At 37.3% G+C, this 26,963-nt stretch overlaps 1 protein-coding gene across 2 annotated transcripts in view; it reads right to left on the bottom strand.

Moving 5' to 3' along the window:
- The window catches only part of MAGI3 (membrane associated guanylate kinase, WW and PDZ domain containing 3), a 265,634-nt gene that overhangs the window by 59,562 nt on the left and 179,109 nt on the right, over positions 1-26,963 (bottom strand). The window contains exons 4-6 of one of the 2 annotated variants that reach the window (XM_079944259.1): positions 18,319-18,528; positions 12,171-12,348; positions 10,728-10,807 (exon numbers count right to left, since the gene is read on the bottom strand). In XM_079944259.1, coding sequence (XP_079800385.1) covers positions 10,728-10,807; positions 12,171-12,348; positions 18,319-18,528 — 468 coding nt within the window. The remainder of the gene's footprint in view (positions 1-10,727; positions 10,808-12,170; positions 12,349-18,318; positions 18,529-26,963) is intronic. The other variant, XM_079944260.1, reaches the window with a different exon arrangement.

The following is a 26,963-nucleotide window of genomic DNA, read 5'->3' as shown; positions in this document are numbered from 1 at the left end:
ATTTTTTTTTTTTTGTTATACGGGCCTCTCACTGTTGTGGCCTCTCCCGTTGCGGAGCACAGGCTCCGGATGCGCAGCCTGGAGATGCGTATCATCTATAGCTGCATATCACAGGATAGATGCATATCACAGGAAGAATTTCAATGATCCCAGATCCTTGCATCTTCCCATATATAGAAAGTACTAAGACCATTAGCTTGAGATGTCTGTTCTTTGTGATTAGCGGTCTTTTGCTAAGATGTATGCTTGACTGCATGAATTTCCCAGCTAAAAACTCACGTATATCCTGGCTCCTCTCCTACCTCTTGAAGCAGTTCTCAGAGCTCCTGAGGCGCTGTCTCCTGGGCTATGGGCCTCAGTAAGACCCTGAACAAAACTTAAACTCATAACTCTCATGTATGTTTTCCTTTAAGTCGACACTAAGCAACTGTTACATGCATATAACATGGATTACATCTGTTGGATTATATCTGTAAAAAAAGGCTCTATAATAATATTACCAAAGCATTAGCACTGAGGATCTTTCATCAGCTATTTCTCTTTAATAGAAATTTTCTTGAAATAACATAGGAACTCAGTTGTGCTGTGTAAGGATGACTTCTGTAACTGCACCACAACTGGATTTATGCTTTTTAAAAAATATATATTTATTTATTTTTATTTATTTATTTTTGGCTGCATTGGGTCTGTTGCTGTGCGCAGGCTTTCTCTAGTTGCGGTGAGCAGGGGCTACTCTTCGCTGCGGTGCACGGACTTCTCATTGTGGTGGCTTCTCTTGATGCAGAGCATGGGCTCTAGGTGCACGGGCTTCAGTAGTTGTGGCTCACGGGCTCTAGAGCGCAGGCTCAGTAGTTGTGGCGCACGGGCTTAGTTGCTCTGTCGCATGTGGGATCTTCCCGGACCAGGGCTCAAACCCGTGTCCCCTGCATTGGCAAGTGGATTCTTAACCACTGCTACACCAGGGAAGCCCTGGATTTATGCTTTGTCTTTGAGAATTTTGGAGAATTGAAGCAACTATAGAGATAGTTGAAACTTTCCATTTGCTCTCTGAAAAATTCACTAAAAAGGATGTATTAATGCCTAATAAAAATAAAACAGCAAAATAAATATATTTCAGTGTTGACATGGAAGTTGAGTCAGCATTTTAGCTAGTACTTAAAGAAATTAGCAACTAACAGATAAAGTATAGCCCTTTCTTTAGGAGAGTAAACAAATTGGTAATTTATCTTCCAGATTACTTTTAGCAATCACTTTAAACCCTCATACATGATAACATTAGCTAGGTTTTTGCAGGGCAGATTCATGCAGATAAAGAAGTGGTTATTACTTGTCCACTTAAATAAAGGTAATACAAGCAAGACTAAAATACCTAGCAATTTTATACACTATCCAGTGGGTCGATTCATTTACTGAGTTTCTTCCCCTTTTCCTTCTCTTTTTCCCCTCCCTTCCTTCTCTTCTTCCTCTCTCCTTCTTCTTTATGCAAAAATAAAAATTAGAAACAGTATAGTTCTTGACATCAAACAGTTCATAGTCTAAAAATGAAGACAGAAGAGAGAAATGATATAATGAAGGTAAGCGCAAGCTTTTGGGGAGAGCAGAGGAATGACACCTATTGCTTGGTAAAGCAGCTATCAGAAAAGCCTTCTAAAAGAGGGTGATGTTTGAGCAGTCTTAAAGGATGAGCTGGGATTGGGGAGAGGGAGGCCATTCCATAGATCAAACAGCACTGAGGTATTAAGAATGGCTGGCAATTTTCAGTAATTACAAATAATTTGATAGGGTTAGAGTGAAGGATGTATGCAAGGGGGCTTGTCTTATAAGCAAGCACCAAAACACATTTCTGGAGTGCCAGGTTAAGAGGTTTGGTCTTTATTTTGATGATGATGAAACTGACTAAGCTGGACTGAGACATGATTACATTTATATTTGGGAAAGATTATGGGCAGCAGTAATAAAGGATGAAACAGATGGAGTGGAGTGAGAATAAAAGCAGACAAACAAGAAAGTCATTAATAGCTTAGGTAAGAAATGATGAAGGTTGGAGCTAAGACACTGGTAGTGGGAATACAGAGAAAGAATGGATAATAGAGACAAGGAAGTCAAAGCAACAGAACTCAATGACTAACACTAAGACTGAGGGAGGAAGAGAGGGGAGGAAGCCAAGATGATCCCAAGGTTAATGGCTCTTCAGGCATGAAGATGATATATTATCAAATATTTACTGGATACCAATGATGAAAATAGCTGTGGGAAGAGGAAAGAGGTATTAATTTGGATTTAGAGGCATTTAGGAGGCAGATAATATGGGAAAAGTGCCTAGCACCATTGGACACTTAAGAGATGGCAGGTTTTTTAAAGTCAGAATTGATAGAACTTGGTACTTCACTGCAATGAAGAAGACAGGGTGAGGATAAAGTTGAGGATGATAGCCAGTTTAAGGCTCACGGAACTGGGAGGATGTAATGTCATTTGGTGATGGCAGGAAGCTCAGGTATAGAGAATATTTAACTCAGTTTGGAAGGTGTTACATTTGAGGGGCTATGCAACATCCTTATAGAGATATCCAACAATCTCTTGGAAATATGAACCCGGTCCTCAAATGAGAAATGTAGGAAGATAAGGATTTGGGAGACATTGTAGTTAAAGCCATGGCAGTGGACAAGATTACCTAGATAAATTGTGAATAGAAAAAGATGGAGAATAGAAACTTAGGAGCATTAACAATTTAAGGAGCAGAGACAGTGAGAATAGTCAGGGGGAATGATGTCAAAGAAGACAGAAGAGGAGAGTATGGTCAACGCTAACAAATGCTTTATAAAGCTGTAAGGACTCAAGATAAGGGCTAAAAAGAGTCCACTAAGTTTGGCAATCAGGCCGGAGGTTATTGGTAACCTTAAGAAAACCAGTTTAACTAGAAAGATAAGGGGCAAAATTCAGCATATTGTAGTATTAAAGAGTAAAATAAAAGGTGGAGCCCTTAAGAGGAGAGCCTTTTTTTTTTCTTTGTCTTTTTTTGGGAAACTTCGTTGTGAAAAACATAGTGTGAGAACTGTGGAGAAGTAGGGTCAAGAGAAAACGTGCTTATTTACTTTTGAGATAGGAAAGATCTAACCGTATTTTTCTGTGTTAGAAGCTAAAGCATTCCCCCCAAAAGCTGACTCAAAAGGCAAAACTAGTTCTGGCATATCAAGCAGTTGATTGTTTCTAAAGCCCATGAATTTATCTTTCCTCTTCTCCAAATAGGATTTTTCTTATTTAAATATATGAATTACAATTGTTTTCTCATTGTGGAGCTCTATTCAGTTGATAATTTTCTTTTACCATTCTCTAAATTCGAAAAATGATATCGACGTTCAATACATTTTAGTAAAAATGTCTTTAGTAAAAAATTTAATCTTTCTTTCATCTTAAGAGAAAAGGAGTGGGTTGAGAGTAAAATGGATTCCTGATGTCGAACTTTTAAGATAAAACCATTTAAATTTAACTAAAACAATTTTTTTTTTTTTTTTGCGGTACGCAGGCCCCTCACTGTCGTGGCCTCTCCCATTGCGGAGCACAGGCTCCGGACGCGCAGGCTCAGCGGCCAAGGCTCACGGGCCCAGCTGCTCCACGGCATGTGGGATCTTCCCAGACCGGGGCACGAACCTGTGTCCCCTGCATCGGCAGGCGGACTCTCAACCACTGCGCCACCAGGGAAGCCCTAAAACAATTATTTTAAGTGGAAGATAAATATGTACATCCATTAAACCATCTGATATGGTATAAAAACACAGGTTCTGAATATCACAAGACTGGGGAGAAAAGGGCAAGTTTTAGAAACTGTGAGGTTTTTCTAGATCTTAAATGTTCAGCAGAATGCAAACAATATCTTAAACTATAAAAACTGACATTTAAAATATTGTTATTACTATCCCCTTTTGAACATCTACTCTGTGCAAAGTATTGTGGAAATTACCAATGTAAGTCAGATACAGTCTAGTCTGGAAATAGCCTATTGTGGGGCTATTTCTCCCCTACTGAGGGAGGAGACAAAATATACAGCAAAAGTGATAAAGGTTGGCCGAGCATAAAACAAATAGGTTGAAGGTTCCAAATTTTGGGGTCCCCATAGTGAAGTACAGGTGACGTTAGAAAGGCACACCCAGTAATGGGGGTGGGAGAGTAACTCTTAGATTAAAATGTTTTGAACATCCTTAAATACTGAGTGCAATGTTGGTCGCTCTATCTTAAGAAGGATATAATTAAGATGACCATATAATGTATTCTACACTTTTGAGAGTAAAAGGGGACACTGTTATTAATTATGCTGGGACAGCAGGAATAAGCTGGATTAGTCCTTGGCCAACCAAGACATATGGTCACCCAGAAGGTAAAGAGCATTAGCGGAACACACTCATCCAGAGAAACATTTCCAGTTTCTCTGAGCCCCTTTACTTTGTTCTCCAAGGAAGAAAGAATGTCTTATCTGACTGGTGGGTTTTACAGAATGAATTCTACGTGCTTGGCTCAGGGCCTCTTGGGTTCTCTTGCTGTTCTGGATGCTAGCCTGCCTGCAGAGAGGGTATAATCTGCTCTTTTCACCATGTCTGCCTTGTGGGAGGGGTCAAACAGCTGAACACAGAGACCAGAGACTGAGTGCTTAAGTCTGCCTCCTGTAGGGGTAAAATATTAGTAAGCCCAACAGAGGTGCAGAGCTAAAGCTATGTTCACTCAGCAGATGGTATTCTAACCTCATCTCTGTTTCCTGTGTCTTATTTCTCTATTGACTCCTCACTAGTGAATGAAAACAGAATTCTTTTTTTTTTTAACTTTTTTTTGGCCATGAGGCATGTGGGATACTAGTTCCCCGACCAGGGATTGAACCCTCGCCCTCTGCATTGGAAGCATGGAGTCCTAACCACTGGACCACCAGGAAAGTCCCAAGACAAAATTGTTATTTATTGCTTCCCTCAGAACCTTAAAGAGATTAAACATTATTTTCAAGAAGGATGACCAAAATAATCTGGAGCATAGAGTAGCTTCTTTCCTTCTTTTCCTTTCTTTCTTTTCCTCCTTCCTTCCTTACATCCAAACATTTAAGTCTCTACTGAAGGGATATATAGATAAGACAAAATCCTTGCTCCTATAGAGTGTAGGCACCTAGTAACAATGCAACGTAGTAGTAAGTGCTACAGTAGAAATATCCATGTGGTACTGTTGCGCACAGAGGAGAGAACACCTAATCCTGGCCTGGAAGAAAATGACAGAGGAGGCTACAAAAAATTACACTTTACATCTGAGCTTAAAAGGATAAGTAGGTACGAGCTAGGTGGACACAGGGAAAAAGGCTGGTTCCTGGCAGAAGAAATGGGCCTGTGGCAAAGGCAAAGATAAAAATGTGTCATACTTATGGCATGATAATACTTTGAGAGAGAAATATAGAATACAGTTCAATTACAAAAAATCTTCAATACTTCCCCATGGAGTCTCGACTTTATTCTGCTGACAGTAGGGAGCCATTAACTATAATGGCCATTAACCTGAGCTAGGGAGAGGTATGAAGGCAGTTATATTTTAGAAAGATTAATTGACAATGTAGCTAAAGTTTTTTGATCATGTAGCCTTATCAGTAAAAAATCTGACAATGTACTTCCAAGAGATTTATATATATATATATTCATAAACATATACATACTACTCTACTAACATGTATTTACATAATAAAGCATACACAAAACAGAAGTTTAAAAAGGAGATGGGAGACTTCCCTGGCGGTCCCGTGATTAAGACTCCATGCTTCCAATGAAGTGGGCACGGGTTCCATTCCTGGTTGGGGAACTAAGATCCCACATGCCGCGGGGCACAGCCAAAATAAAAAAATAAAAAGGAGAGGAAGACTAAATAAACAATTATCCCTAGTTTACCTCAGTGTGGTTTAAAAAAGCTCACATGAGGTGTATGAGAAGTGTCAGCTCTGCCATTTTCTCACTGCTAGCTTGGGCTTGCATATTTGTATTATCTTCAATCAGCAGTGTCTTTGTAGAAATCCTTTTAAGCCACATTTTAATTTTGTGTGGATTAAAAACCATATAACATAGTCTATAAATCCACTTAACTGTGCACAAGTAACTGCAAAACTTTACAGGGCTCTTGGCAAGAGCAAGGGTGCCACCCATGTTCTTCCCTCAAGACACTCTGGGGAGTGTACATGATAATCTGACATATAGAATGAGGTAGAATGCCATTACCAATCTGTATATAAAATAGTAGAGAAGCTTAATTTATTTTTTTCCCAAGAGAAACATTATGAAAAGTTCTGACATTTTCTTCCTGTACCCGAACAGATAGTTGGAACACTACCATTTTACAGACCACTGGCATAAAAGATATACTGGAAGAGAACTGTAGGAAAAAAAGACCAAGAAAAATCCAAGCGTGTGGTAGTCAGAGGAAGGGAGAGGAAGATACAAAAAAAAAAGCATGAATAGATAGAGGCATAGGTAGCTATGTGAAAAAGCAAATAGAGCAAAATGTTCATTATAATGCATGTATTCACTGAAAAATTCTTTCAGTTTTTCTATGTTGGAAAATTTTCATAATAATATATTGGCAAAATATAGAAAAAAGAAAGAGCAGCAGGGATTGGAAACTATATAGGGAATAGAGCAAACAGAGAGGAAGAAGCAAAAGTGACTCAAAGGATTTTGGCCCAGATGATTATGAGGGTGGTACCTATGACAGAAAGAGGAATGGGGTGACTATGGGGGAAAGATGCTAAATTCAGTTTTAAATATGTTTATCTGAAGTGCTAGTAGGGCAATCAAAAAGAAAGTCTCAAATGTAATGGGAAATACAGAAATAGCATTCAGAACAGAGGACAATACTAGAGGTTTAGATAAGGAGCCCAGCTACAGTAAACTGATAGTTAAGGCTATGAAAATAAATACATTCTACAAGGGAAACAGGAAAAGGCAGAGAATTGAACTGAAACAATTAGTTGGGAGGAAAAGGAATGGAGCCTAGTAACAGAGACATGCCCGAGAAGACTAATACCACATTCACAATCTTTAAAAAGTCCAATTCTATGGACTTATGTATATGTATAACTGATTCACTTTGTTATGAAGCAGAAACTAATACACCATTGTAAAGCAATTATACTCCAATAAAGATGTAAAAAAAAAGTCCAATTCTATAGTATTACATATTCTAGTTTACCTTCACAATGGGTGACTTCACCATAAGAAACTTACTATGAAGAGCCTTATAGACAAGGAAAGTATAAAAAATTATTTTAAAAATTATTTCAAGGTGTAATTTACATTCAACAAAATGCACAGATCTTAAGTGCTCATTCAATGATTAAAATATTGATTTAAGTGCTTGTTCAAGTATAAAAAATGAGTTTTGGCAATTGCATGTGCCTATATAACCGTCACCCCAAACAAGGTGGAGAATATATCCATCATTCCAGAGAATTATTTCAATTCGCCATTCTCCCCTCCACCCCCATCATTTTCTGACTTCTATCAGCATAGATGAGTTTTCCTGGTTTTAGGCTTTAAATAATGGATAATTAAGTATCCATTCTTTTGTGTCTGGCTTCTTTCATATAACATGTTTCTGAGGCTCATCCATGTTGCTGAGTGTTATCAACAGCTTTTTCTTTTTATTGATGAGTAGTATTTCATTGCATGAATATACCACAACAGGAGAATGTTTATCCATTCTCCTCTTGATGAATATTTGGGATGTTTCCAGGTTGGAGCTATTATGAATAAGGCTGTCATGATCATTCAGGTAGCCTCCTGGGGAACATGTGTTTTCATTTCTCTTGACATAACACCTCATAGGTAACTGCCAACATTTCTCCAGAGTGTTCACATAATTTTATATCCCCACCAACAAGTAAAAGATCCAGTTGCTCTACAATCTCACCGATCGTTGGTATTGTCAGTGTATTTGACTTTAGCCCTTTTAGGGGGTGTGAATGACATCTCACTGTAGAGACGATTAATGATAAGCACCTTTTTATGCTTTTTAAAAAATTGAGGTATAGCTGATGTACACACCTTTTCATGTCCTTAATTGGCTATTCTTTATCTTCTTTTGTGAAATGTCTGTTCAAGTTCTTTGGCCATTTTATTTTATTTTTATTTATTTATTTTTGGCTGCATGGGGTCTTCATTGCTGTGCGTGGGCTTTCTCTAGTTGCGGTGAGCGGGGTCTACTCTTTGTTGTGGTGCGTGGACTTCTCATGGCAGTGGCTTCTCTTGTTGCAGAGCATGGGCTCTAGGTGCGCGGGCTAAAGTAGTTGTGGCACGCGGGCTCAGTAGTTGTGGCTCACGGGCTCTAGAGCGCAGGCTCAGTAGTTGTGGTGCCTGGGCTTAGTTGCTCCGCGGCGTGTGGGATAGTCCCGGACCAGGGCTCAAACCCATGTCCCCTGCATTGGCAGGCGGATCCTTAACCACTGCGCCACCAGGGAAGTCCCTGTGGCCACTTTAAAAAGCAACTTTATTGAGGTGTAATTTACATATCACATAAAATTGTTCTGCTTGAAAAAATGTACAATTCATTGATTTTTAAAAATTTACTGAGTTGTGCAACCGTCACCGCAATCCAGTTTTGGGAAATTTCCATCACTCCAATAAGATCCCTTGTGCTGTTTACAATTAATCTCTATTCCCTTCCTTAGCACTGGGCAACCACTAATCTACTTTGGCTCTATAGATTTGCCTATTCTGGACATTTCATATGAATGAAATCATGCAATACTTGATCTTCTGTGTCAAGTTTCTTTCACTTGGCATAACATTTTTTGAAGTTCATTCGTATTGTAGTATGCATAGTATTTCATTTCTTTGTATTGCTGAACAATATTCCATTGTATGATTACACCACATTTTATTTATCCATTCATTGTTTGATGGACATCTGAGTTGTTTCCACTTTTTAGCTATTATGAATAGCGCTACTATGAATATTTACATTCAAGTGTTTGTGTGGACATGTTTTCATTCCGCTTGGGTAGATATCTAGGAGTGGAAGTGCTAGGTGATATGGTAAGTTTATATTTAACCTTTTAAGAAACTGCCAAACTGCTTTTCAAAGCAGTTGTACTCTTTTTACATTCTGCCCAGCAATACACACGGGTTACTGTTTTCTCCATCTTTGCTAATTTCAAAATCATGAAGGTATTCTCCTAAATTTTCTTCCAAAAGCTTTAGGGTTCTAGCTTTGAACCATCTCAAATTATTTTTTGTACATGGAGTAAGGATATAGTTGAAGTTCATTTCTCTTTATGAATATCCAATTGTTCCAGCACCATTTGTTAGAGATTTTCCTCCCCTCACTGAACTGACTTGGCACCTTGTCTGCAAATTAAGTGATCACATATGTGTGCATCTATTTCTGGATTCTCTTATGCCGTTCCACTGATCCACGTTCTAGCCTATGGATAGAAGACACTCCTGATTACTGTAGCTTTATAGTAAGTCTTCAAATCTGGCAGCCTAAGTCCTTTATCTTTGTCCTTTTTAAAGTCTGTTTGGCCAACTAGAGTCTTTGTACAGTATTTCCATGTATATTTTAGAATCAGTTTGTCAGTTTCTTAAAAACAGACTTTTAGAATTTTGATTGGGATTGTATTGAATCTAGATATCAATTTAGGAAGAATGAACATCATTAACAATATGTGTTATCCTATCTACATAGTATATCAATGAGCACAGTATATCTCTTCAATTATTTTAGGTCTTGATTAATTTATTTCAGTGATGTTTTGTAGTTTTTAGTGTAGAGGACTTGCACATCTTTCAGTAGATTTGCTCCAAGGTATCTTTTTTTAAATATCATTACAAATAAATTTTAAATATTTCATTTTCCAATTGTTTAGTCCTAGAAAACTTCTATCATGCTGAACAAAATATGTATCAATTCTGCTTAAATTTTTTTCATAGACTGGAATTCAATCTATAGGAGGACTATCTGACTTTCATTCTAATCCATTCATTTTTTTTTTAAACCAAGGTAAATAATTTCTGATGAGTCATACAAAATCAATGCAAATTTTATTCATCTACACTATATTCAAGAAGGCACAGCAAACATTTTGGTTGGGGTAAATTCTATACTTATTTGTAAGACTATACCATTAAATAGAACCTATAACATACAAGACAGACAAGCATTATTATCTAATGATTCTCAGAGAGATAATTTTTCTACCAAGCAGTAAAAACTGTATGTGGGTGAGAGGTATATTAAAGACTTTCACTGAGTTTCTATTGCTGCTGTAAATGGCAAAGGATTATAAATACTGGCATATCTATCCTAGTGATACTAAATTACATATATTTTTGAGATTAGCAGGCACGATGAGGCTACCCTGTGGTTGAGAATGCACCTAACTTATTAAACTATTTATTCAGAATTTTAAAAGTTTGTTTTAAAACAAAGTTAAAAAGTGGCAAATTCATTTCTATTAAGTTTTTTTTAAAAAAGGATTTAATTGTATACTTCTCAAAAAAAGAGAAATAAAGACTCTCACAAAATTAGATGCAATAACATAATGATCAGCTGATTATGATATCCATCCACTCCTTATGTGCTTATGCACATTATGGTTTGTTTAGGATTTTGGAAGACTTATTATCTAAGCAAGAAGAGCAAGAAGGGATAAAGAGAATAAGTATAAAGAGATATAAAGAGAATAAGTATGGTATAAAAGGTTTCTGAATCTCTACCTCCATCTTCACAGTCTTCAGGGGCCTTGGCTTTCTTACAAAGACGAGGATCCAACCAGGTGGTTGTCTTGGTATTGTGGCTGTTGAACAAAGATTTCAATTAGAAACAGTAAAATAAAGAGGGAGAAAAGTATTTCAAAAGCAAAGACGAAAAGTGAATAAAAGATATATGATGTTTGAACATTTATCTCCTACAGGCTTCATTTGTAAACCTCTGATTCAATAGTCCTGTTTTTCTCAGTCTATTACTTCAAAACTGCCACAGAGGAAAGGTAATGCTACAGGCACTAATTTGAGAATGAAGACTCTAAAGAAGGGATAAAATGTTAAGTGCATAATAACAGATGCTTATCTAAGCAGTCAAAAATGTTTCAGCGGGTGGGCACATGGCCCCATACTGTGCATTATCTTAGCCAAAAAAGCTGCCCTGAAAACCCTGTTTACTTGCTGGCTGAATTCCGTCCTCTCTCCCTCCAAAAACACTATATTTCTTAGGTGCCTGTGATGTGTGGGCATTGCGCTGAGGACCGAGAATATAGAGATGAACAAACAATCAGATAGAGTCTCTGCCCTCACTGGGACTCTTTAAAAATAAAAGAGTTAAATAAAATAAAAAGTTTTAAAGTGTCAGTTTCTGGGACTTCTCTGGTAGTCCAGTGGTTAAGACTCCGCATTCCCAATGCAGTGGGCGCGGGTTCAATCCCTAGTCAGGGGACTAGATCCTGCGTGCCGCAACTAAGAGCCCACGTGCCGCAACTAAGACCCGGAGCAGGTCAGACCCAGGTCACCATGCAGTAAATACTAATGCTAAAACAAAGCCATCACACTGCTGAGTAGACAGTGTTATAATTTAAGTATCTGAAATATGAGGCTCTTAAAGAAAGAAATATCCTGGAAGAAAATATATATGAAGGCAATAAAATATAAATTAAAGTTATTATCAAAGCAGTGGGAGAATAACAATGTGATCAAAGGATCTTTTCTTGGTGTTTCCAATTTGAGATTCACTAATCTCTACGTTGATCTCCAGGTCTGAAAATATTTAGCTCAGTTAATAAATATGGCCCCCTTCCAAATGATGGTAATTTGTGAAATGCTCATTAAGTTGGACACTCTACCCGAAAGGTTAAAAAAAAAAAAAAAAAGGCAAAGCAAAATATCCTTTATTCCTTGCATTTTTCATTATTAGTGATAAATCTGTTTTTAATCCTCCTGTTTTTTATAAAACCAGACGTCAAATACAATATTCCTTTATCCAAATCAAATAAAAATGAAATATCATCCAGGGAAACAATCAGATTAAGAATCAATTGTAACTTGTATGAAAAATATTTTTAAAGAAAGAAAAAAGAAATGCAAGGCTTGTGAAATGAGGTTAAGAAAATTTAAAGGCAAGTCTCACAGTGGCAAGGCACATTAGAAAAGATACAGACATGTGCTTACTCAATGAAGTAGATCATCCCCGTATCAGTGTAGGCCATTTCCCAGTTTTTGGGGAGCGGTTCCAGATTCTCGTCTCTCATCATATAATTTCTAAAGTCCATGGAACTATTTGTTTGGTTGTAACTTGGGACAGTCTTTATCCAATCAGACGACTCAGAATGCCTCTCTCTGTTTTCTGCTATTCCAACAGAACGGCATGAAAAGTAGGTAAAGTTACATTCTCTTCAAACAGCCTTAAGTCTAACAAAATGCCAAATACATATTGCAAATTTCCTTGTCTACTATGTCCACATTCTGCTATAACTTTTGAAAAAACAAATAAACACACTGATTTTCTTTTCATTTGCTAAGTGACATTAACCCTGTACAGCACCTCTGATGCTAGTCAGGGAAAGAAGCAAAAAAACAACAATAGAATCAATTCCGTATATACTACATACAGATCAATCAATATCATACTAAAACAATGGCCACAGCAGCACCTATACAGTCCTTTTATGTGCCAGGCTCTATGTTCAGCACTTTACATATATTAACTCATAATTCATTCTCACAGCAACCCTGTGAGTATATAGTATTACTATTGCCATTTTATAGAAGAGGAAGCTAAGGCCCAGCAAGGTTAGTAAGTTATTTTAGTCAAGGTTACACAGCTAATAAACAGCAAAGCTAGGATTTGAATTTAAAGGGTCCATGTTCTCAACTGCTTTATCAAGCTGCCTTGTGCACATTTAACACAGGCCTTTAAAATAATACAAAGTTTAAAAAATTAAACTCAATAGACTTACTGTTGTTAAATATAATTCTCTGTTGGTAATATTAAAATCCTTTTAGAGTTCCAAAGTCCACAATGTAGGTAAGAATACTAAAATTTGGTAACTCTCTAGGGAGTTCACAATTCATGCACTTAAAAGTTGTTTCTAGAACTTAAAAGATAATACAACTGTAATAACTCCGAACTTCGGGCAATGCTTCAGTATCAGAGACTCTTAGAAGAGGCCTTAGATATCATTATATGTCATTCTTTATAGAACTTCCACTCCAACCATCCTTTATCCAACCAAGTTCTATAATCCACTAATCCTACTACTTACTGCCTATCACTGTTCCTCACCTCCATCCATCCCCTAGCTATGTCCTCACTGCCCTACTTACCCAACTTAAATTCCATGATCAACCACTATAATCACTCCTTTGTAAATACTCCCGATTCCTTTTTCCCTACTTTACTTCACCACACTTGACTGGCTGAACTATAATTCTGCTTAAATCTTACTCTCCACATACTCCTCGCCAGTATATGTAGCTGAATGCAGGCGATAGTAACTACTTCACTTTTAACTCATGATCAGTAGCCTCAAGAGGGCATTTAATGATGTATGACAATCATAGGGCATTTCTTTGTCCATTCGCTCTGACTCTCCTAGATAACAATTTCATACCTTCCTTCTCCTTAAATCTTCTCCTACTTCTGCCTTATCCCTAATCTCATTTGATGACCTTGTTTCCTATATCACTGAGAAAACAGAAGCAAACAGAACTTCCACAAATTCCCACCATTATATCTACATAGCACACCGTGCCCATTTTACTCTACCTTCTGTTACAGTGGAAGAACTGTGTTTCTAAGCAGATATCTCCATCCCCTCTTGCCTATAGCAATTCCCTCTCTCTCTCTCTCACAACCAATCTTTCTTACCTAGTAGGTGACATCCATCTTTTTTTTTTTTTTTTAACAAAATGCAACCAAAACCCCAAAGAACAAACAGAAGATCCTAAATAAACCCTCAAGTTTAGTCTTAGGGTTTTACATATACCAACGACACAGGAGACCATAAATGACATAACTAATAGCAAGGGTAGCAGTATATAGGGCACAGGGTCCCAAGATAACCCTGCCTAAACCCCCTGTGGATATCCTAACAGGTACTGTGGCCACACATTGTTACAATAAAATATCATCTTCCTCTCACCCATTGGTTCATAGCTGTAATCAGATCCCTTATCCAAAATGTGCCTCAGAGGACTTTCTTTGGGGATAGTTGTAACTTTTGCCATTTTTAAAGATAGAAATTCAAGACAAACAAACAAGTTATTTCTCCATTCTTTAAAAGGAAATTAAGCAATTCTCTTTCCCCTCTAGCAACCCCGTCCCATTTCTCTCCTTTTTACACCAAACCTCCTTGAAAGAGTTTATACTTGCTACCTCCACTTCCACTCTTCCATTTGCCACTGGAACTCGTTTCAACAAGGCTTTTGATCTCTCATCAATAAAACTGTTCTTAGCAAGATCACCAGTCATTTCCACATAGCTACATCCAATGATCAATTCTCAGTGCCCACCTTACTTGAGCTATCAGTAGCATCTGACATGATGGACCTCTCTTTCTTGAAACAGTCTCTTCCCCTGGCATTCAGGACACTACACTCTCCTGGTGCTCCTTCTACCTCTCTGGCTCTTTTCTGTCTCCATGATCTCCATATATTAGAGTGCCTTCCCAAGGTTCAGTGCTTGGATTTTTTCTCTTTCTACACTCATTCTCTTGGTGATCTCACTGTGTCACTGTTATATAAGCTATATGCTGATGGTGTCCAAATATGGATTTTCAGACCAGAACACAGACTTTTAAATCCAACTTCAAGCACATTTCCATTTGGATGTCTAATGAACATCTCAAACTTAAATATCCCAACCATAGCTCCCATTCCCAACCCAAACTGACTCCTTTTACCTGTCTCATCTCAATACATGCAACTCCATTCTTGCAGATACTCAAGTTAAAACCCTTGGAGTGACCTCTGACTCTGCTCTCTCATACCTTATATCCAGTCTGTTGGCAAATGTTATTGGCTCAGGCCACTTCTTACCTCTCATGCCTTCACTGGGTCTAAGCCACCACTTTTCACTTAAATTACTGCAATAACCTCCTAACTGGTACCCCTGTTTATGTCCATGCCCTCCTACTGCCTTTTCTCAATACAGTAGCCAGAATGAGCCTGTTAAGTTAAAAGCTGTTTTATCATGGTACTCTTCTACTTAAATCCATATAATAGTTTCTCGTCTCAGAATAAAAAGCAAAATTCTTCCAATGACCTATAAGATCCTATTATAATACGCATTTCCACCACCCCACCCCCATCATTATCTGATTGACTTCATTGTTACTATTCTAGTCTATTCCCTTCCAGCACTCTGCCCCAACCACATATAATGGATTGTCCACATTGTATCCAATCACACTGGTTTCCTTGCTGTTGTCTGAATAATCCAGGGATGCTCCCACCTCAGGGCATTTGTACTTCTAATTCCCTCTGGCTGGAATGTTCTTCCCCAGGATATTTTGAGCACTACCTCACTTCTTGCAATGTCCCCTTCTTGGTAAGGTCTTCTCTGACACTCTATCTAAAATTGCAAACCTTGGCCACTGCTACTTTTTATCCTTCCCCTCCTCTGCTTTTTCTCCTTAGCACCATCTAACATACTATATGTTATTCATTTATGTTGGATAATTCTGTCTCTCCCACCAGAAGGTAGGGTTCATGAAGACAGGGAATTTTGTCTGTTTTGTTCACTGCTTTATTTCCAGCTTTTACAACAATGCCTAGCACTTAGCCTAGCAGGTGCTCAATAAATATTTGCTGAATGAATAATATGAATGAAACACATGATTTATTCTCTAAGCAGAAAAAGTGATAGAAATTAAAAGGCACCCAATGTATAAATCAATCTGGAATGGAGTTACATTCTTGGGATATATATACTGGAGGAAAGTAGAAGCAACTATATGAGCAATAATACTTTTCTGAATATAGTTTCAAGAGACTGCATAAAGGAGTCTGCTTAATAGCCAATGATTTGAAAATGTTTTTTATATAACACCAACTCTTAGAAAAAATTTTAGCATTATTATATAACATGTGTCACCCTATTGCAGCATATTAGCATTCTTACGTTAATTCTCATCAAGATTTAAAATAATATACATATTGGTATATACAAATAAACCTCCACCTATCCTCTCCTACCTCCACCCCCAGCAATTTACTGATCTTTCAAGGCAGGGATTCTAGTCCCCCAAAGCAATACACAAAGCAACTTTGAATAAGTTAACAAGCATGGTTAGTACTTACTCAGAAAAGACCAAGGGCTTTTAGCCATGTCTTCTATTGCTTTTTCCTTAAAATATTCTGAATATATTCTGTTACAAAGAAATATATGCTCCAGTGGAAGAGTCCTATGGTCCCTACACACAAGAAGGAGTGTACAAACTGCCTCCCACACACTCTTGGATACACTCCCTTTAAATATTAACAGTGAAGAGTCTGGAACACCTGGTTTAACAGCTGTCTTACACGACAAACATAAACTATGGAGCTTACAGATGGGTTTACCTCTAAGGGAACTGCAGTGCTCACTGAAAGGCTCTGCATTAGGAAGTTTAAAAACAGGGCATTTTCTTTTCCTTCAAATTAAAAACATATAAATTCCCATTTGAGGACAGAGTCATGGTTTCTAATCCCAGTCTTAAGCATTTAAAAATGTTAACATAATTTTGTGGGAGAGTAAAGCTGACATCAAAATCAAAAGTCTCTAGGATATGATGACTTCCCTTAACAACTCTAAAGAATTAGATGTGAATTCACCTAAACCTTTTTAGACCCGTTTTCACCAAAATATATTGGTATAATTCATTGAGCGTATCTGCAACACAACAGTGTGAAATGTTAGGACCATAAAACAGGACTCACACTCTGGAGGGGGACACAAGCAATGAATGTATTAAAACAATAGATAATAGCAAATTTTAATAACTGATAAAGGAAAACAACAGGATACTTTGGGAAAATGATATGGTAATGGATTCTGCAAATTTGAAGATATAATCAAATATTTTCATTTATTAGTACAACGAAAATATTTTTTTAGCTTCTACTATGTGCTAAACATGGTTTATGGCTCAAGAAATACCACAATGAACAAAACAAGCAAAAATTCCAACCCTTATGAAGCTTATATTCTAGTGTTTTGAATGGAATTATTATCATAAATAGCACTGAAATCAGCTCTCCTGTGATTCTGTGGTTTCCTATTTATACTCTTAATTAGCAGTATAAGAATCTCCTAAGCCAGGGGTCTCAACCTCCAACCCCCAGGGCTCAGACTGGTACCAGTCCATGGCCTGTTAGGAACCGGGCCGCACAGCAGGAGGTGAGGGGCAGGTGAGTGATCGAAGCTTCATCTGTATTTACAGCCGCTCCCCATCGCTCGCATTACCGCCTGAACTCCGCCTCCTGTCAGATCAGCGGAGGCATTAGATTCTCTTAGGAGCGCGAACCCTACTGTGAACCGCACATGCGGGGGATCTAGGTTGCGTGCTCCTTATGAGAATCCAATGCCTGATGACCTGAGGTGGAGCTGAGGCTGAGGTCTGCCTGCACAGAGCCCATAATAAATCAAAGTACTTGAACCATTCCGAAACCATCCCCCCACTCTGCCCCAGTCTGTGGAAAAATTGTCTTCCATGAAACCAGTCCCTGGTACCAAAAAGATTGGGGACTGCTGTCCTAAGCAATCATTACATTATTTAGGGGTACCCAAAAGGAGAAGATTCTCTACAATTAAATTTCTGTTGGTTTTGCATTTAATGAAAAATATGACAGTCAAGTTTGGAAATTTTCTTTGAATGATTCAGAATTTAAACTCAAAATATTGCTAACAAACCTTTCAGATAATATTTATTAGCATACTTCTAAATCTTTGTTTTGGTTGAAGGCTATATCTTAACACGTCTACAGTTTGTTCAAATTCTGTAAAGTAGGACTTAGGCCAACAAGATTCTCATATTCAAGCACCAGAAATGAATCTCAACTCTTTTAGGCAGCAGGGTAATGACATATTGTATTATTATCAATACTAATGATAGTTTATAATCGATTTATTAAAACTGCCACTTGGAGCAACTCACTTCAGCTTACAAGACAGTCAACAGAGATACACTGTTTCACGCAAAACCTTTAAAAAAAAACCCCTGAGAATCCCATCACTTTCTCTGCATGTGCTTTGTGGAAAGTTTTACTACTTCCAATTCAGTGTCATATTAAAGTCAACCTGGAGGATCAGCCAGAAGTTGTTCATCTATTGACGAACCTGCATTTCCACTACCGTTAACAGCTTCCTTGTCTTCATCTTCTTCCTCTTCAGGAAGAGAACTGTCCATTCTTTCCATCTTGCTGACAGATGTAGTTCGTTTTCTTTGGGATTCTGTGTCAAACTCATTATCAAAGAGGACCTGATCAACTGGATCTGGCTGGAAAGGGCTGGGTTCTGCTGGAGGCTTGGGAGTTCCATAGAAGTTTCCTGAAGTGGACAAAATAACAGCTGCTGAAAGTGCTGAATGCTGAATTGAGAGTCAGAACAAAATGTCTCTGCCCTGTTATCTTATACGGAAGTTTTTGAACACCCACCGTTGGCCAAAAGGAGGCCAAAGCACTTTTTCTTGGGAGAAGAGGAGGTAGAAAGACCAGGAAGAACTTATTTCTCAAGTGCCCTAACACTATATACTATCTAACATTATCTAACACTTAAGACTATTTGTACTAAGGCCAGGAAGTTGACTTTACGTACGTAGGTTAGTTATTCCTACAGGGCTTGCTTTGCATGAGTTCTATATTAGGGCCTAATTTCTGAATTTAAATGCATCAATGCTCTTGTGTAAGACTAACTGGCAAAAAAAGTGGGAGTAAAGGAGGAGAAAACTAATTCAAATAATTTTGTTCTGATATGTAACATAATGAACTATTTTGGTAAAATAAGGAAACATACAGGCAAAGGATAAAGCTAAGAACCAACCAGTCTGTTCTGAAATGTAGGCTGCTTATGTAAAAGTTAATTTTTTGAAGTTTTTCTGAGCATTTTAATTATATTATTTTATCTGGCAATTTATTGAACAAATAGAGAATTTATTAGCATAACTCAATATTGGCTTACTCTCAGGAAAGCAAGAAATACTTTAATATGTTGTCTTGTAAATCAGTAATTTTTTTTTGTCTAGTTCTATATTTCCTTTTTATTATTTATCAATAACTTTTTTTTTCTAACCAAAACTTAAGATTCTTTTTTTTTTATTGGAGTATAATTGCTTTACAATGGTGTGTTAGTTTCTGCTTTATAACAAAGTGAATCAGTTATACATATACATATGTTCCCATATCTCTTCCCTCTTGCGTCTCCCTCCCTCCCACCCTCCCTATCCCACCCCTCCAGGCGGTCACAAAGCACCGAGCTGATCTCCCTGTGCTATGCAGCTGCTTCCCACTAGCTACCTACCTTACGTTTGGTAGTGTATATATGTCCATGCCTCTCTTTCGCTTTGTCACAGCTTACCCTTCCCCCTCCCCATATCCTCAAGTCCATTCTCTAGTAGGTCTGTGTCTTTGTAAATCAGTAATTTTTGCAGTAAAAATGAATGTCCCAGAATAGAATGAAAACAACTGAATATCTGCTCAGTTTTCCATGTAGTCCCCAACAGGCAGCCACGTACTATGGAAAATGTCCAGTGGGTCTAGCTACCTTAAAAGTTTGTGGCTCCTGCTAGTTTTGACCTTATATATCAACCACTATGCTGATGTTATAGAAAGATAAACATGGACAGGGAATAAAATACTCATCATCTTCTTCTTTTATTTTAAAAAAAATCTCCAAATTCCTTGGCTCCTAAGGAGGTAATTAAGATGCTCATTCATATACAGTAAATTAATGGGGTATATAATGGATTATTTTTCCAAGATGAAAAAAAAACCCAACAACATAGGTTGTTCACCACATCAGTGAGGCAAATCTACAAGTAACATGGTTTACCTTAAGTCGTGCTTGCTTTGAGGGGGAAAGTATTAAGATAAATTCTTTGCAAATTTGACGTTGGGAGGTAACTGTCATTAAAATACTCAAAGACAATGGAATCAAAATAATAAGACTTTTCAACCACATCTTGCCTCTCCCCACTCAACTACTTCCTTGCTTCCAAATCCACGTTTGAAATGGAGTTACTCCTGTCATGCAGATGGATGGAAAGTTTCATACTAAAACAGACTAAGAGGATCTCTGCCAACTTTCTGGCCCATAAGTAAAGCAACGACCAATGAAAAAGCCAGTTCACATTTCTCTGGGATGGACGGCACAGAAATGCTCCAAACAGAGGTTTGGTTGGGGAATAGGATGCTCTAGGATCTCATTTTTTCCTGCATGATGTCCAATACTCATCCAAGAAATTTTGATGTACCATGAAGAAGTTAAAAGTCCACTTTTACTTTTTTCTTTTTTCCAGTTTTTCTAAGGATGTTAGTTTTACAGGAAATACTAGAAACACATTTTACGGTGTATTCTTAGTAATTATTATCTGACCCTAGGGTGAAAATTAGAGAAATTCAGGATATTGTGATTGCTATATCCATAATCACTGATAAGAACTTAGAACTTCATAATAAATTCTGGCAGTTTCCTTATTTTAAAAAAATTATTGGCTTAGATTAAAAAAGAAAACTAGCATTGCTTATAAGTAAATTGGATCTATTTTTCTTGAATTGTTGGTAAATATCAAGATTTCAGATACTGGAAGGTAAAGAATTACAAGGTTTGTGAACCTTGACTATAGTTATTCACAGAAAAAGTTTTTCATCTTTTTGAAGCTGTTTTGGAGATTTTTCTTTTTCTCTTTTTTCTTTTCTGAAGGGTTTTCATTTTTACAATAGAACAGTCAACCATTACATATTTTAAACCTATATAAAATCATATACAATAGTGTTAGAATAGTATAAGAAACTTATTTACTTATTTATTTACACATCCCCAGATACTAACTTTTGCCAGATTCCTTTCAGGTCTCCCCTTTTCCCCTCTTTAATGACACACATATACAGTCACACATATAATTAACGGCCTAACTTACTGTCTCTGTTCTTCCCACTTTCTCCCTGAGTTATCCTTATGTTGGTATATGTCATTTCCCTGCATATTATGTACATCTAGGACATATGTATATGCATACATAACATATAAATACTACTGCTTTAATAAAAGCTTCATGGAGTGTTTATGACATTACATATCTTTTTTTCTAGACAGTATACTGTCCATATCCTTTTGCAATCTTCTTTTTATACAACTGTATTTTTAAGACTTATTCCTGTTGATACATGTAGATTCTAGTCACCTGTTATATAATAGTCCATTTTTATGAACAAATTAAAAGGTATTTTATTAATTCCTCTACTAAAAGAGAGCTGGTTGCATTCCCTTATTGTTTCAAACGACACTATAATGACTATTCGGGTACATGTCTGCATATGTACATTGACAAGGGTCATTCTACAGTAGGCATCCAGAAAGGGAACTGCTAGGGCAGAGTCAGGTGCATCTTTGAATTTACTAGCTATTGCCAAGATGCTCTCCAAAGGGATTGTATCATTATATACTCTCTTCAGCTGTGTATGGGGGTTTCCCACAATTATCAGTCTTTAAAATTTCTGTAAATCTTATGGTTGTGAAAGGGTGGATGACTGTTCATGTTCGTAACAGAAGCAAATGTAGAGGAATATCTTTTTGATCTAAAGGCAGAGAACGACTTCTTAAACGAAACTTCAAAGCATAAATCATAAGGAAAACAGTGATAAATCTGATAAACAAAAGTTAAGGATTTCTGTTTAATGAAGAAACACAGGACAAGGTTATTAGGTGACAGAATGGGAGAAAATGTCTATATCCAATAAGGGATTAATATCTAAATAACTAAGGAATGTCTATAAACTGGAATGTGACTGAGATCTCACTTTTTAAAAAATGGACAAAGCAAATGAATAGACAATTTGCATTAGTCCAAGAAAACTAACAAGCATATGAAAAGATGCTCAAACTCTCTGACTACCAGAGAAACTAAAATTAAAATGAGATACCACTTCTTTAACCATCAAATTGGCAACATTATAAAGCTGGATGATGCCAAGTGTTGAGGAGTATATGGAGTCATTACTACATCTGCTACAGAACCAAATCCCTATGGCACTGCTGATGGGAATAGAGACGGCAGAGCTACCCAGAGCTTCTTCATCACATTAACTATAGGTATACCTTATAACCCAACAATTGGATACATATTCCACAGACATTCTCACACAGGTCTGTAAGAAGACGTGTGTGAGGATGTTGCAGATTTATCTGTGGTGATGAGGAGTTGCAGGCAATCTGGAAGTCCGTCACTAGGAGAATCGTTAGGTAGTGGATTCACAACATGGAGTACTGTGCAGCAGTTAAAAAAACAATGAATTACATGCAAATACAGTACAGCAACATGGATGAATCTAAAAAACACAGTAGTAATACGTGAAAACAGTTAATAACTAATGAGATACATTTAGAACATGGCCCAGATGTAAATAATAAATACACGTACACAAGACACAATATACATTTTGTAAGAACACATGCAAACAAAAACATATACATTAAACACACCAGAATGGTTGCCTGTAGGAGGGAGGTGAATGAGCGCAGGCTATTTGCATAAAAATTTGTCATTTCCTCTGAAAAGTCTCCACTGGCCATCTTATCTAAATAAGATATTCCTATTATTTCCTTTAAATCCCTTGTTTTTGTTTCCTTCATAACATCTCAATTGGGTTGCTTTGTTTGTTTTTTGACTGCCTTCCCACTAAGATATAGGATTTATGAAGGCAGTATCATTTCAATATTGCTCAGCACAGCATCTCTAGCCCCTCTGATAGTGCTTGGCACATAGTATGAAAGAAGGATCAAATAAATTAATAAATGAATGAATGAGTCATGGGAGCTAAGCCCAGAAAGGGTGGCTGGGTCAAACATAGCAGGCAAAAGGAAATCATTAAAGATTCTGAAGGAGAGAGATATGACCAGAACTGCACTTGAGGAGGACTAGCACAGTAGCAACGAGCAGGGGGGACTGGTGAGAGGGAAGACACTGGAACAAATGAGATCAACTGCGACAGCCAGCATGAGCTAGTCCAGTGAGCCTACAATGAGGTGATAAAAGTAAAAAGAAAGGCAGTAGAAAACTACAGGCCAATATCACTGATAAACATACATGCAAAAATCCTCAACAAAATACTAGCAAACAGAATCCAACAGCACATTAAAAGGATCATACACCATGATCAAGTGGGGTTTATTCCAGAAATTCAAGGATTCTTCAATATATGCAAATAAATCAACGTGATACACCATGTTAACAAACTGAAGAAGAAAAACCATATGATCATCTCAATAGATGCAGAAAAAGCTTCTGACAAAATTCAACACTCATTAATGATAAAAACCTGCAGAAAGTAGGCATAGAGGGAACTTTCCTCAACATAATAAAGGCCATATATGACAAACCCACAGCCAACATCGTCCCCTATGGTGAAAAACTGAAAGCATTTCCACTAATTTCAGGAACAAGACAAGGCTGCCCACTCTCACAATTCTTATTCAACATAGTTTTGACAGTTTTAGCCACAGCAATCAGAGAATAAAAAGAAATAAAAGGAATCCAAATCGCAAAAGAAGAAGTAAAGCTGTAACTGTTTGCAGATGACATGATACTCTACATAGAGAATCCTAAAGATGCTACCAGGAAACTACTAGAGCTAATCAATGAATTTGGTAAAGTAGCAGGATACAAAATTAAGGCGCAGAAATCTCTTGCATTCCTATACACTAGTGATGAAAAATCTGAAAGTGAAATTAAGAAAACACTTCCATTTACCAATGCAACAAAAAGAATAAAATACCTAGGAATAAACGTACCTAATGACGTACCTAATTTTGTACCTACGTACAGGTACAAAAAACCTGTATGCAGAAAATTATAAGACATTGATGAAAGAAATTAAAGATGATACAAATAGATGGAGAGATATACCATGTTTTGGATTGGAAGAATCAACATTGTGAAAATGACTCTACTACACAAAACAATCTACAGATTCAATGCAATCCCTATCAAACTACCACTGGCATTTTTCACAGAACTAGAACAAAAAATTTCACAATTTGTATGGAAACACAAAAGACCCCGAATTGCCAAAGCAATCGTGAGAACGAAAAATGGAGCTGGAGGAATCAGGCTCCCTGACTTCAGACTATACAACAAAGCTACAGTAAGCAAGACAGTATGGTACTGGCACAAAAAGAGAAATATAGATCAATGGAACAGGATAGAAAGCTCAGAGATAAACCCACGCACATATGGTCACCTTATCTTTGATAAAGAAGGCAAGAATATATAGTGGAGAAAAGACAGCCTCTTCAATAAGTGGTGCTGGGAAAGCTGGACAGGTACATGTAAAAGAATGAAATTAGAACACTCCCTAACACCATACACAAAAATAAGCTCAAAATGGATTAAAGACCTAAATGTAAGGCCAGAAACTATCAAACTCTTAGAGGAAAACACAGGCAGAACACTAGATAACATAAATCACAGCAAGATCCTTTCTGACCCACCTCCTAGAGTAATGGAAATAAAAACAAAAATAAACAAATGGGACCTAATGAAACTTCAAAGCTTTTGCACAGCAAAGGAAACCATAAACAAGACAAAAAGACAACCCTCAGAATGGGAGAAAATAATTGCAAATGAAGCAACTGACAAAGGACTAATCTCCAAGATTTACAAGCAGCTCATGCAGCTCAATAACAAAAAAACAAACAACCCAATCCAAAAATGGGCAGAAGACCTAAATAGACATTTCTCCAAAGAAGATATACAGACTGCCAACAAACACATGAAAGAATGTTCAACCTCATTAATCATTAGAGAAATGCAAATCAAAACTACAATGAGATATCATCTCACACCGGTCAGAATGGCCATCATCAAAAAATCTAGAAACAGGGCTTCCCTGGTGGCGCAGTGGTTGGGAGTCTGCCTGCCAGTGCAGGGGACACGGTTCGTGCCCCAGTCCAGGAGGATCCCATGTGCCGTGGAGCGGCTGGGCCCGCGAGCCATGGCCGCTGAACCTGCGCGTCCGGAGCCTGTGCTCCGCAGCGGGAGAGGGCACAACGATGAAAGGCCCGCGTACCACCAAAAAAAAAAAAAAAAAAATCTAGAAACAATAAATGCTGGAGAGGGTGTGGAGAAAAGGGAACACTCTTGCACTGTTGGTGGGAATGTAAATTGATACAGCCACTATGGAGAAGAGTATGGAGGTTCCTTAAAAAACTACAAATAGAATTACCATATGGCCCAGCAATCCCACTACTGGGCATATACCCTGAGAAAACCATAATTCAAAAATAGTCATGTACCAAAATGTTCACTGAAGCTCTATTTACAATAGCCAGGACTTGGAAGCAACCTAAGTGTCCAGCATCAGATGAATGGATAAAGAAGATGTGGCACATATATATAATGGAATATTACTCAGCCATAAAAAGAAATGAAATTGAGATATTTGTACTGAGGTGGATGGACCTAGAGTCTGTCATACAGAGTGAAGTAAGTCAGAAAGAGAAAAACATATACTGTATGCTAACACATATATATGGAATCTAAGAAAAAAAAAAAGGTCATGAAGAACCTAGGGGTAAGATGGGAATAAAGACACAGACCTACTAGAGAATGGACTTGAGGATATGGGGAGGGGGAAGGGTAAGTTGTGATAAAGTGAGAGAGTGGCATGGACATATATACACTACCAAACATAAAATAGATAGCTAGTGGGAAGCAGCCACACAGCACAGGGAGATCAGCTCGGTGCTTTGTGACCGCCTGGAGGGGTGACATAGGGAGGGTGGGAGGGAGGGAGACGCAAGAGGGAAGAGATATGGGAACATATGTATAACTGATTCACTTTGTTATAAAGCAGAAACTAACACACCATTGTAAAGCAATTATACTCCAATAGAGATGTTAAAAAAAAGTACACCTGAAACTAACACAACACTGTAAATCAAAAAAAAAAAAAAAAAAGAAGGCAGTGTGAAAGCTGCTACAAAGGAAGAAATGACTAGATTTGGTAACACACTAGATGAAAACTGTGAGAAAAAGAAAGAAGCAAATGAAGACTCCTCTGTTTTGAGCTCTTGGTGCAGCTAAAGAGAGAAATTATTCTTTTGGATAGAGCACAAATGCATATTTGGATATGCTGAATTCATGGTTAGATACTTATTGAACACCATCTCTAGGCACTGAAGATAATATTGAGTAAGAAAGACATAATATCTGCTTTCACAGAGCTTGTGAAAAAGGCAATTATAATAGCTGATAAAGCAATGATGGAAAAGTACAGGGTGCTATGGGAGTACATAAGCTTGCCAGTGAAGAGTGTTAGATAAAGAAAAAATAGATCTAACAAAGAATCATTTAAAAGTTGAAATTGATCTTAACTCAGTACTTCCTAGAATCAAGTGAGTAAAGAGTTATGAAAAGAAAACCAATTTTTCTGTCTTTGTTATTTTCCTCCTCAAATCTATATTCTCTTTTCTCTAAGAGAGGCAAGGTATAAATAGATTTTTTAAATTGTACGGTATTTTTATTTCCAACCACAAATAGAACTCACAAATACTTGTTGAGTTCATATGATGAATGTGAATTACCAGTGAAATATGCATACTGTGGCCAGTTTGAATGATTTTAGTATTTTGTTCACAATCAACTTTATAATGTAGAATGTGTTTGCTTATAGTTTAATCCCATTTTAATTAGTAAATTACAAATAGCCTAATCAAAAGAAAAATCTCCCAAAGACTGATAGAAAAAACTTTAAAAAAATGGTATTTTA

The sequence above is a fragment of the Stenella coeruleoalba genome, assembly GCF_951394435.1.
Source record: "Stenella coeruleoalba genome assembly, chromosome: 1".
Lineage (NCBI taxonomy): Eukaryota > Metazoa > Chordata > Mammalia > Artiodactyla > Delphinidae > Stenella > Stenella coeruleoalba.
The sequence above is the reverse complement of the archived record's forward strand: the minus strand, read 5'-3'. Positions and strand labels throughout refer to the sequence as shown.